This window comes from Balaenoptera borealis (genome assembly GCF_965194805.1).
Source record: "Balaenoptera borealis genome assembly, chromosome: X".
Taxonomy (NCBI): domain Eukaryota; kingdom Metazoa; phylum Chordata; class Mammalia; order Artiodactyla; family Balaenopteridae; genus Balaenoptera; species Balaenoptera borealis.
Window position 1 is genome coordinate 27624558 of NC_138881.1, and position 13279 is coordinate 27637836.

General features: G+C 40.4%; 1 protein-coding gene and 1 long non-coding RNA gene across 10 annotated transcripts in view; one reads left to right on the forward strand and one right to left on the reverse strand.

The window, feature by feature from the left end:
• The window catches only part of LOC309621181, a 94619-nt gene that overhangs the window by 33098 nt on the left and 48242 nt on the right, over positions 1 to 13279 (forward strand). The window lies entirely within an intron of this gene.
• Positions 9287 to 13279, reverse strand: part of DMD (dystrophin) — a 2485149-nt gene continuing 2481156 nt past the window's right edge. For all 9 annotated transcript variants that reach the window (XM_082378022.1, XM_082378021.1, XM_082378025.1 and 6 more), the window contains one exon: positions 9287 to 11536. In XM_082378022.1, the coding sequence (XP_082234148.1) occupies positions 11439 to 11536 (98 nt within the window). In that variant the 3' untranslated portion in view covers positions 9287 to 11438. The remainder of the gene's footprint in view (positions 11537 to 13279) is intronic.

A 13279-nucleotide genomic window follows, 5' to 3' on the forward strand; every position in this document is an offset into this window, starting at 1 on the left:
TTGGATTATGGTTTTCTCCGAATATATGCCCAGGAGTGGGATCGCTGGATCATGTGGTAGTTCTATTATAAGTTTTTTAAGGAACCTCCATACCGTTCTCCATAGTGGTTGTACCAATTTACATTCCCGGCAACAGTGTAGGAGGGTTCCCTTTTCTCCACACCCTTTCCAGCATTTATTGTTTATAGACTTCTTGATGATGGCCACTCTGACTTGTGTGAGGTGATACCTCGCTGTAGTTTTGACTTACATTTCTCTGATAATTAGTGATGTTGAGCATCTTTTCATGTGCTTTATGGTCATCTAGATTCCTTTATCTTTTGTGTATCTACTTTAGGGTTTTGCTTTGTGGATACATGAGGCTAACATAAAACATCTTATAACAGTCTCTTTTAAGTTGAAACAACCTAAGTCCAAACACATTCTAACGCTCTACATTTTTAGTCTCCAATGTTTTATGTTTTTCATGTTACAATTTCCATCTTTTTATCTTGTGTACAGTAAGTTCCCTACAGACAAACGAGTTCTGTTCTGAGAGCACGTTCATAAGTCCAATTTGTTCATAAGTCCAACAAAGTTAACCTAGGTACCCAACTAACACAATCGGCTATATAGTACTGTACTGTAATAGGTTTATAATACTTTTCACAGAAATAATACATAACAAACAAACAGAAAGTAAGGAAAACATTTTTAAACAGATTTTTTAAAAAATTATTTATTTATTTATTTTGATTTTTGGCTGTTTTGGGTCTTTGTTGCTGCGCGTGGGCTTTCTCTAGTTGCGGCGATCGGGGGCTACTCTTTGTTGTGGTGCGGGGTCTTCTCATTGTGGTTGCTTCTCTTGTTGTGGAGCACGGGCTCTAGGCGCGTGGGCTTCAGTAGTTGTGGCACACAGGCTCAGTAGTTGTGGCTCACGGGCTCTAGAGCACAGGTTCAGTAGTTGTGGTGCACAGGCTTAGTTGCTCCACGGCATGTAGGATCTTCCCAGACCAGGGCTCGAACCTGTGTCCCCTGCATTGGCAGGCGGATTCTTAACTGCTGCACCATGAGGGAAGTCCGAAAACATTATTAATCTTACAGTACAGTACCTTGAAAAGTACAGTGGTACAGTACAACAGCTGGCGCTTCTTAGCAGTACCAGCTACATCACTGCAGCTTTTATGCTTGCTTCTGGACATCCTGGGCTTGAAATAAAGATACTGTACTATTGTACTCTATACAGTACTGTACAGTAAGTTACACAAAAGCACAACCACTTGTAAAGGCAGTACGCATGTGACAGTGTATGCCAGACATGTGAACTAACGTGATTGGACATGCAAACGCACGTTTGCACCTTTGAAAGTTTGCAGCTTGAAGATTCGTATGTAGGGGACTTACTGTATCCACTAACAAATTACTGTAGTTATTGCTATTTTTACTACTTTTGTCTTTTAACCTTCATACTAGATCTTTCAGTGATTAACCCACCACCATTAGAACATTAGATTATTCTGAATTTAACTATGTATTTCCGTGTACCAGTGAGATTTATACTTTCATATATTTTCCTGTTATTAATTGGCACCCTTTTGTTTCAGCTTAAAGAAGTCCCTTTAACATTTCTTTTAAGGCTGGTCTGGTGGTGCTGAACTCCTCATCTTTTGTTTCTCTGGAAAACTCTTTATCCTTTAATTCTGAAGAACAACTTTGCTGGATAGAGTATTCTGGTTGGCAAATTTTTTTTTTCTTTTAGCACTTTGAATATATCATGAAACTGCAACGTTTCTGCTAAAAAACCTGTTGATGGTCTTATGGGGGTTCCCTTGTAGGTAACAAGTTGCTTTTCTCTTGATGCTTTTAAAATTCTCTCATTGTCTTTAACTTTTGAGACTTTAATTATAATGTCTTGGTTTGGGTCTCTTTGGAGTCATCTTATTTGAAACTCTCTGGTCTTCCTAAATTTGAGTATCTGTTTCCTTCCTGAAGTTAGGGAAGTCCCTTAAGCTATCTTCACTCTTTTTTATTCTTTTTTTTTTTTCTTCTTTGATTGTATGAATTCCACTGCCATGTCTTCAAGTTCTTGGATCCTTTTTCCACTTCATCTAGTCTGTTGTTGAACCTGTCTATTGAATTTTTTAGTTCAGTTATTGTATTCTTTAGCTCTGTGATTTCTGTTAGGTACTTTGTTTTATTTTCTGTTGATTGAAATCCTCACTTTGTTCATACATTGTTTTCCTGATCTCAGTGACTGTTATGACCTTTCCTGACCTTTATGACGGTCATTTTGAACTCTTTATCAGGTAAATCACTTATTACTGTTTAATTAAGGTCTTTGCTGAAGTTTTACAGGCATACCTTGGAGATATTGCTGGTTCAGTTCCAGAACTGCAATAAAGGGACTAATGCAGTAAAGTGGGTCAGACGAATTTTTTGGTGTCCCGAAGCATATAGAAGTTATGTTTACACTATACTGTAGTCTATTAAGCATGCAGTAGCTTTATGTCTAGAACACAATGTACATACCTTAATTTAAAAATACCTTATTTCTAAAAACTGTTAGCCATCATCTGACAATGCAGGGTTGCCACAAACCTTCAATTTGTAAAAAAACATAGTATCTGTAAAGTGCAGTAAAGTGAAGCGCAATGAAACAAGGTATGTCTGTATCTTGTTCTTTCATTTTGAATATCTTCCTCTGTTTCTTAATTTTCCTTGACTCTCTGTGTTGGTATCTATGCATTAGATAAAGCTGCCACCTCTCCTAGTCTTGAAGGAGTGGTTTGTGTAGGAGATGAAAGTCATTGTTCAACCCTGCCCCGCTCTAGGTTTTCTCTCCAGCCTTTGCGATTGCCTGAGCAGACTTCTTTGTTAGTGGCTCCTAGCAGTTGAGGGTGTGGTAAGATCTGTCACTGTCCCAAAGGGGAAGATCTCAGTCAGCATCTAGAAGCAGGCTGATTGGAAGCCAGCCCTCTTTCAGGGGATAACTGGGAGATGGTTGTTTCTGTCTGCTGCTTCTGCACTGTGTCTTGGGGGGATGGCTGGTAAAAAACCGTTTCTCTCTTTGTTACAGTCCTGTGGGACTCATGAATGTAAGCCCCACTGGCCATCAGAGCCAGGCGATCAAGGGGCGTTCCCTGGGCACACAGACCAGGGCACCAGATGTGTGCACAAGGTCCTTTCTGGGCGATACGGGCAACCTGGAGCAAGGCAGAGGGGGAGCACAAAGAGAGTGTCCACTGGCTCTGGGGTCCCTGGAGAGCATTGCACTCTGCCCCTTGATGTGTGGTATATTCGAAGCCTGCCCTTCAGGCTGCAGCTATGAAGATTAGCAAGTAGGCCTCCTTCAGGGAAAGACTGGGCATTTCTATCTGCTGCCTCTGCAACATGCCCTGAGGGGACAGCTGGTTAAGAACTGTTTATACGTTTTTTGTTTTTTGTTTTGGCCTTGCCATGGCATGCGGATCGTAGTTTGTAGTTCCCCGACCAGGGATCGAATCCGGAGCACCGGCAATGGGAGCACAGAGCCCTAACCACTGGACTGCCAGGGAATTCCATCGAACTGTTTATATGTTTGTTACAATCCTTTGGGACTCGTGAACAATGTGTGGGCCCCACTGGAGACCAAAGAAAAATGGTCAAGGGGTGTCCCCTGGGCAGTAGCTGCAAAAACCAGGGTGCCAGACATGTTCACAAGCTCCTTTCTGGGAGATACCAGCGACCTGGACCTAAGCAGAGGGAGAGCATAAATATGGTATCTGGGGTCTGTGGGGAGTATTGCAGTCAGTCCCTAGATGTGAGTTAAATTAGGAGACTGCCCCTGAGGCCACCGTTATTATGACAAGTAATTAGGACTCTTTCAAGGGAGACTGGGTATTTCTGTCTGCTGCCTCTGAGTTAGCCATGGTGAGTCTGCATGGACCCCTTAAGGACTGTCTCATAGTGCACTACAGCCGTACGGGTCTCATGGACATAAGCCTTGTTGGCTTTTTTCTTTTAATATTTATTTATTTGGCTGCACCGGGTCTTAGTTTGCAGCACACGGGATATTTGTTGTGTCATGCGGGATCTTTAGTTGCGGCATGCGAGATCTAGTTCCCTGACCAGGGGTTGAACCCGGGCCCCCTGCATTGGGAGCGTGGAGTCTTACCCACTGGACCACCAGGGAAGTCCCCAAGGCTTGTTGGCTTTCAAAGCGAGATGTTTTGCAGACCTGTGTGTCTGGTAGAATTCTTTTTTTTTAAAATTAATTAATTAATTTATTTTTGGCTGCGTTGGGTCTTTGTTGCTGTGCGCGGGCTTTCTCTAGTTGCGGCAAGCGGGGGCTGCTTTTCGTTGCGGTGCATGGGCTCTAGGCGTGCGGGCTTCAGTAATTGTGGCATGTGGGCTTAGTAGTTGTGGCTCGCAGGTTCTAGAGTGCAGCCTCAGTAGTTGTGGCGCACAGGCTTAGTTGCTCTGCGGCATGTGGGATCTTCCCGGACCAGGGCTCGAACCTGTGTCCCCTGCACTGGCAGGTGGATTCCTAACCACTGTGCCACCAGGGAAGCCCTCTGGTAGAATTCTTAATGTGGGATTCACAACCTTTTCTCCTCAGGGAGAAGCTGGTAGTTTTGAGTTCCCTCCTGGCTGTGTGTTGCCACGCCCGGGGTGGGGTTTATAGCGACATCCTGTCTCAGTTTATCCTACCTGTTTCCATGTGGGTTTTTTTTTTTTCTTCATTTGCCTGATATGCGTAGGAGTCACTCAACTAGTTTCTGAGTTTCTTTCAGAAGGAAGTATTGTATATGTAGCTATAGGCTTGGTGTGTCGGTGGGAAGAAGTGAGTTCGGGAGACTCGTATGTGGCCATATTGAACTGGAACTCACAGAAAGTGACTGTTTTTATTTGATATAGGTCAGCTACAGTATACATACGAAAATAAGATTTCTAGTTGAACCTAAAGGTTTAAGAATAATTAGGTTTTTTTTTCACATCTTTATTGAAGTATAATTGCTTTACAATGATGTGTTAGTTTCTGCTTTATAACAAAGTGAATCAGCTATATGTGTACATATATCCCCATATCTCCTCCCTCTTGCATCTCCCTCCCTCCCACCCTCCCTATCCCACCCCTCTAGGTGGTCACAAAGCACTGAGCTGATCTCCCTGTGCTACGCGGCTGCTTCCCACTAGCTATCTATTTTACATTTGGTAGTGTGTATATATCCATGCCACTCTCTCACTTCGTCCCAGCTTACCCTTCCCCCTCCCCCTGTCCTCAAGTCCATTCTCTACCTCTGCGTCTTTATTCCTGTCCTGACCCTAGGTTCTTCAGAACCTTTTTTTTTTTTTTAGAGTCCATATATATGTGTTAGCATACGGTATTTCTTTTTCTCTTTCTGACTTACTTCACTCTGTATGACAGACTCTAGGTCCATCCACCTCACTACAGATAACTCAATTTCGTTTCTTTTTATGGCTGAGTAATATTCTATTGTATACATGTGCCACTTCTTCTTTATCCATTCATCTGTCGATGGACACTTAGGTTGCTTCCATGTCCTGGCTATTGTAAATAGTGCTGCAGTGAACATTGTGGTACGTGACTCTTTTTGAATTATGGTTTTCTCAGGGTATATGCCCAGTAGTGGGATTGCTGGGTCATATGGTAGCTCTATTTTTAGTTTTTTAAGGAACCTCCATACTGTTCTCCATAGTGGCTGTATCCATTTACATTCCCACCAACAGTGCAAGAAGGTTCCCTTTTCTCCACACCCTCTCCAGGATTTATTGTTTGTAGATTTTTTGATGATGGCCATTCTGACTGGTGTGAGGTGATACCTCATTGTAGTTTTGATTTGCACTTCTCTAATGATTAGTGATGTTGAGCATCCTTTCATGTGTTTGCTGGCAATCTGTATATCTTCTTTGGAGAGATGTCTATTTAGGTCTTCTGCCCTTTTTTGGATTGGGTTGTTTGTTTTTTTGATATTGAGCTGCATGAGCTGCTTGGGAATTTTAGAGATTAATCCTTTGTCAATTGCTTCATTTGCAAATATTTTCTCCCAAGAATAATTAGGTTTTAAAAATGTATAGCAAGTGGAGAAACCTTCACCAAGTGATCAAAGTTGACATTATCAAGAATGGGACAGACCATCATTACATTCATGCCTCCTGCTATGATGTGCTGAGGACACATCATTACTTATATCATATTCCTGCCAAAAACACATAACCTGAATCTAATCATGTGGACACATCACACAAACCCAAATTAAGGCACATCCTACAAGTAACTGGCTTGTACTCTTAAAAAAATGTCAAGGTCTTTGAAGACAAAGAAGGGTAGAGAAACTGTTCCAGATCAAAGGAGATTAAAGAGACATGACAATGTCATGAAATTGAGAATTAGATCCTAGACCAGACTGGGGAAACGCATATAACTATTAAAAAAAATCGTGGCACAATTGACTGTATTTGAATATGGGCTGTGGAGTAGGTGATAGCTTTGTATAATGTTAAATTTAAAAATTTTGAGAACTGTAATGTGGTTATGCAAGAGAATGTCAGTTCTTAGGAAATGTACATGAAGTGTTTAAGCATAAAGGGGTATGATGTCCGAAACTTACTGTCAAAATGGTTCAGAAAGAAAACACTACAGTTGACCCTCGAACAACATGGGTTTACACTGCGTGGGTCCACTTACACGCCAATTTTTTCCAATAGTAAATACTGTGGGAGTACATGATCTGAGGTTGGCTTAATCTACAGATGTGGAGGAACCGCAGATACAGAGGAACTGTATACATGGAGGGCCAACTATAAGAGTTATACACGGGTTTTCAACTGTGCGGGGGAGGGGGGTGCCCCAACCCTTTTGTTGTGCAAGGGTCAACTCTGTTGGGGGTGGGGAGGGAGAAAGGAGAGGGTGAGGAAGGAGCGAGAAACTAAATGGGACAAAATGTAAGCAGTTATTGAATCTGGGTAAAGGGAATATGGGGGTTCTTTGTACTATTCTTGTAACTTTTCTGTGAGTTTGAATTATTTCAAAAGGAAAAGTTACAGAAGAGCTCAAAATTTATCCTGAATATATGTAAAACACAAACACATGCGTGCACGCACACACACGCACACAAGCACGCATATATAGAATTTAAGTCTAAAGTTACTGTACAGAATCTTTTCTGTATATGAAAGCCACTCTCAAACATCGCCAAACGTCACACGCTCACACGATATTGCTTGTTATGGCCTGTCTGGCGTGTTGCCACTCCTGTGTTGTCAGATAATTCGGTGAGATCACAGCACTCTGAAGCCCAAGGAGCAGTGGAGGATGTGTTTATGGTTCCTACCCTAGTGGCTTTGCTACTGTGGGAAAGAATGCAATTCACGTCCTTCGTACACTTAATTTGAAGGCAGAGTGTTTGCCAGTGTGCCAGTGCTTGCCTTTGTATTCGTTCCGCCATTAGAGCATTGCAGTTTCAGGGAAATCCCATCGCGGCTCCACAGAACACGTCCATACACGTGCATTCGTCTTGGGGCTTTCCCCCAAACACACATTCTGCTTGCTGATGCACAACCTGCGCCAGCTTGATGCATTTTAATTTTTAGCTGAAATAAATCCCTCCCCTCCAGCCTGTGCCTAGTGTGGAAAGGAAAGCCAAATGCCCTCCTCAGAGTCAGACATACACAGTTTTGTCCTAGGTTGAAGCGTTGAAGAGTCCTCAGTTACCTAGTTGAGTGCCATCAAAACAGCCAGTCTGGGCATTTCAAACAAAAGCAGGCTGGGGGAATGGCACGGGGGAATAAATGATTTATTTAAATAGGATGAAAATTAGTCTTCGTATGTGCGGATTTCAAGGGAAGTCACCCCACCCTCAACTTAGTGATTCGTATCAGAGATGCCACACCCATTTAACACCATTCTTAATCAGCTTGACCATCTCCTGTTATTTCCAAAGTCACTAGAATAGGCTGTACCTAGTGGACTTTTGTAATTTCTTTGGCCCTCCAGCATCTGAACCTTGAGGAACCTTGGTTCCTCAACCTTGAGTTGAGGGACTCCTCTCTGTGACTCTTGGTGGGAAGCAGAGATAGATGGTCTCTCCCTAGAGGTGTTGACGTTGCTCCTCGTTTTCCTGGCCTCCTTTGCAGCTAGGACAGAAGCAGAGCAGGACAGGGGTGAGGGGATCTCCCTCTGGTGGTGGTCATGACTATGTACGAGAGGGGTGTCCTCCTCAGAACCAGTTCTGAGGCATCATTTTAGGCATGACTTGTATTCTTCAGATGTCTCCTTAGGTCTGGTACCATTAATAATAATAGAAGTGATAAGCAAAGTGTCAACTGCAAACTGGTCAATTCATATACTTGTTATTACTAAAACAGAAAACAAAAAAACCACTATGACCATTGCTGCATAAAATTACCTCCCGAGCTACAAGTGCTTACCACCTTTGATCCAGAAATCGCCCTTCTGGGAATGTGTCCTATGGATATATTTTTGCACAAGTGACAGGATGAAATGAGAGATGTGTGGTATTGTTTGTCAGAGCAAAAGAGGAAAACCACCCACATACCCCACCAAAGGGGACTGTTTAAATAATATCCCCCCACACACACTGGATTATTAGCTATAAAAAAGCATGAGGAAAGCATTTCATATATTGAAATGAAAAGATCTGTTTCAATATAATTAAGGATGGATCTCTTGAGTCCATTCTTAAGTTTAAAAAAAACCCAAGGTATATAACTGAATGCATAGAATGTTAGCTTCTGAGTAATAAAAGGAAAAAAAGTAGGAACATATGTTTGTAATTGCTTATACAATAATGACACTTTGGAAGGAAACACAAGAAATTATTAATATTTACTCAGAGTGCAGTGAGGATGAGGTGGGAATAGGGTAGTCAGGGTCCTTCTTTTCACCGTTGGGCTTTCTAGATTTTTTAATTTTTTAACGATATGAAAGTTTTGCCTATGTAAAAAATAAAAACAAAGTACTGCAGTCCAGTCAACACTTTTTTGTAACATAACTGCGTGCTTTATTGAGATACACAGTAAAGCAGTAATATAATACAATAGTAAGGCATATATTTGGTGAAGTCTGATATGTTGTGAAAATGCAGTAAAACTGAAGTTTAAAAAAATAATTAGTAAATGTTACAGTGTTGGTGTTAAAACACAATATATTATGATACTCAAGTAAGAACCCAGTACCTGAAAACAATGACATAACATGCCAGGTGATGTTTATGCTTCAGTCACATTGGTTATGATTTACAGTTTAATACTCGGTGGTTATAAAGAACACGAAACAATGTCCAAATTATGCTTAAAACGTAGCAATAAAGCTCTCAGTTTTTATTCAAATATTTTGACAGACTCCAGAACTAATGTCTAAAAGATAAAATAAAACAAAAGATTAAAACAAAATTAAGCCCTCTATTTACCTCTGATTTTAGAATGAAACCTAAACTTCTTAGTAGGAAGTAAAGTAACCCCTTGTTTTAAATCGCGGTTAAAAAAAAAATCCTCGGGTAAAGAAAAAGTACAGCGTCACATAAAGGAAAACAATGCAAGACTAAAATCAAATCTTCATGTAATTTGTTACCTTAGAGCTTTGGGTTTTCTTTTGGAAATTATGAACAAAAACGAAAATGGAGGGAAATGTTCTCACAAGGGACAGGTGGTGAAGCTGTGTTATTAGGAACACCCCAAAACCAAAGTGAGGTAGAAATAGCATGAGAAGCCATGTCTGATGTTAATTATCGTTAGTAAAATAAGGAGCAAAACCCACTCTCCAAAAGTTAATTACACTTGATGTAAGAGGTAACAGATTTGCAAAATGATAGGTCACACAGTGATTTCTATTGAATGAATGATTTAAAAAAGTGAAAGACTAAGAAGATGAAATGAAAGAGTAAAGCTTTTTCCTACCAGTTAGTCCTCTTGAGCGTTCTCCTCTGCTTGAATGATTTGTTTATTAATATATTTAACCTGCCTAATCCACCAGAAAGGGTTTGGTGTACCTTTTGGAACATTTAAATCAATTTGCGTTCCCACTTACAAACCTGCCTGGAGTTACTTGTAGAGAAATGCCAAGGAGGGAAACATGATTCATGGGCTTCTGGGTGGATATTTAACAGTACCACAATGTGGTGGGGCTACTGTGTTACACATTTTCACTAAGGGTTATTTTAAATTAAGTCTTGTGGCATTTACAAACTCATTGCAATGGGAAAAAAAAATCTTCAAAAACTGGAAAACCAGGACACCCACTGCTGTTTGTGAGAAAAGAACAGTTGTAATTATAAAGCTGTCTCTGTAAGGTTATGAACATTCATCCAATCCTTTACGTCAAGAGTGGCCTGCTCCCTCTGAGGGATTGGCTGGGAATCCGTAGCCCTCCAGCGCTACCATAGCCCTCCTCCTGCCTGGGAGTTAAAAATGCCTTCTGATGCTCTGATTTTCACTGAAGCATCATTAAATCTAAACCGTGGCATTGCCAGCAGCAGGAAGCTGAATACATCAACCAGCGGATTACTCTGACATAATAAGTCCTGTGTATTCATTCATATGTCCCTGAAAAAAATTCCATACTCTAGTTGTCAGTGGAAAGTTTAAAATGAGAAACATCTGGAGCCCCAGACAATGTTTTAGTGTGGTAGTTTCCTTCTGGCTTCAGGCTCCAGGGAAAATTCATTCTAGACCCAAGCAGGTAAGCCTGGATGACCAGAAGTAATTTCTTTCCCTTAGGAAGTGGCAAGAGCATTTGAACAAGAAATTTAAAAGGTCTCTTGAATTTATATCTATTTATCTATATACCCATAGTATTTACATACTTATAGACATATAGATGTGTAACACGAAAACCCACAGCCAGTCCCACTCAGTCAACAATTCCAAAAGAGCGATATGAAGTAGTCATTTGGTGGTGTTAGAGGAAGTCCTATCTTAAATATGCAAGAAAAGAAAAAAAAGCCACGAATCTCATATGGATATCACGCTAAAAGGATGCAAAACAATGTGCTGCCTCAGTGTGTGTGTGTGTGTGTGTGTGTGTGTGTGTGTGTGTGTGTGTGTGTGTGTGTGTATGTGTATGTGTTTGTTTTTAGGGGTTTTTATAAACAACTTTTTTTTTATAAAGCACACTTTAGTTTACAATCTTTCTTTATAACTGTTATAAATTTTTAAACAACCCAAAATGCGTTCCATATAAAGAAATGGCAAGTTATTTAGCTATCAAGATTTTACATGTAGTTTTCTTATAACTTTTTTTGTACAATTGCATAGACGTGTAAAACCTGCCATTGTTAACAAAACAATAACAGACTTAGAAACTACTGAAATCTACAGTATAGTACCACTACCCTTCACAAAAATATAGATTTTTTTTTTCTTGTAAACTCTTACTGTCTAATCCTCTTTGTTGTATGAATATTATAAAAACCATGCAGGAATCAGGAGTTGTAAAACATTTATTCTGCCCCTTCTTCATCTGTCATGACTGAAACTAAGGACTCCATCGCTCTGCCCAAATCATCTGCCAAGTGGAAAAGGCTTCCTACATTGTGTCCTGGAAAACAAAGAGAGAGACAGACTTGACACAAGGTGTAGTTATCATGACCCCAACTCTTTGTCATTTGGGAAATCATCCCCCGTTTCTAGGTGAAGACAACACAGAAGCTGCGTCGAGGGGATACACAACAGAGTTTGGTTTTTCACCAGTTTTCCAGGAAGAAGCAAAGCCTTGTTAATGAAGCCATTCCACACTGTTAGTATCAGCCTCATATTGGATCAGGCTCCTAGTGTCATATAAATGGAAAAAAGTCAGACTGCACTCATCTTCCCCATGTAAATATATATCAAAAGGCTTCCATGGATAAGCACAAGATTCCTGTCATAACAGGAACAATTCGTGATGGGATGTATCTTTTCCACCTTGCTGTGGGAGATTATTTACTATGTACTTGAATTAAAAATTATTTTACTGTCAAACAACCATCACCATAACTATCACCACCACCACCGCCGCCACTCTACTGCCATCACCGTTGGCATCACTACCATCACTACCATCGCTACGTGTGAAATCTTTATCTCAAGGCTGTTACAAGCTGTTGGCTCACGTCTAAGGCTATGGCGGAGGTGAGTGTTTTCTCTCTGCTTTTTCTTGAGTTGAAAGATACTCTTGAATTGACCTTTGTATACACTATTAACATTTGAATTAGGAAGCTTCAGGAAAAAAAATTACTTTTCATTCCAAATTACTCAAGAGCCTAATTATAAGATGACCCACATGTATAGCGTGGATTTGGGTAGCCTCTGAGTCCATTTTTGATCTCCTACTAAATGAGGGTTAACTATCAGAATAGCCTTCTAATAATAATATGACATGACCTATCATTAATCCCCCAGCACGGAGCATAAAAGCAGCACAACGTCCCTGGGTACTTTGTGGCAAAATTCAGATCTAGAGTAAGATAATTTGAGACATACTTTATGACTTGCCTCGTCATGTACGTCCCATATTTTTATATGGCTAATTTTAATTCTTGGACATTAGGAAATCATTCCACTATTCAAGTAGTGCCTTTGAAACTAAAAATGCTTTACTAGGCTATTACTACCTTGCCATGTATCAACTTTATAGATTCCCATAATAATTGTTAAAATCCCTATAAACATTAAAGATAGACTAGGGCAGGTATTCTATTCTAATATTTATTTCAAGAGACATATCGTTTTTAAATATATGAGGGGATCTGAAGAGGACTCATAGGCAGGCACTTAAACAGCGATGGCACCAGATCAAGTTAGGACTTAACTTTAATGCCGTTCAGCCATTTTTATTAAGGTGACCAAGTCTGTAACTCTCTTTGAGCTTTATTAGTGCAGAAAGTTTCAATGAGGACTAATTATGCTTTAAAAAATCACTCTGGATTTTGGTTGAGGCTGCACATATAAAAACTTTTAACAAAGCATATGTACTATGCCTAGAGTGGGCCAGTAGTTTGGCAGCCCTCAGTGAAGAAGAAAAATCATCTTTGGCTTTTCTAAACCATAAAAACCACAGGAAGACATAGTGGGTCCTTTGCTACTCCTCAGAGCACAAATATCTAACTGATGCCACCAAGTTAGAGGGCTTCCCTTGTATCTACTTTCGAGTGCCCAGCAACCCTGGGAAATCTGTACAATTATTCATGTGTCATTGACAATAGATGGACTAACTGCAAATGTTAAATTGCTTGCAATCTCAACAGCAATTAATAAAAGCAGTAAAAACAAACCCCAAGACTCTTACAACCTGATACCTAAA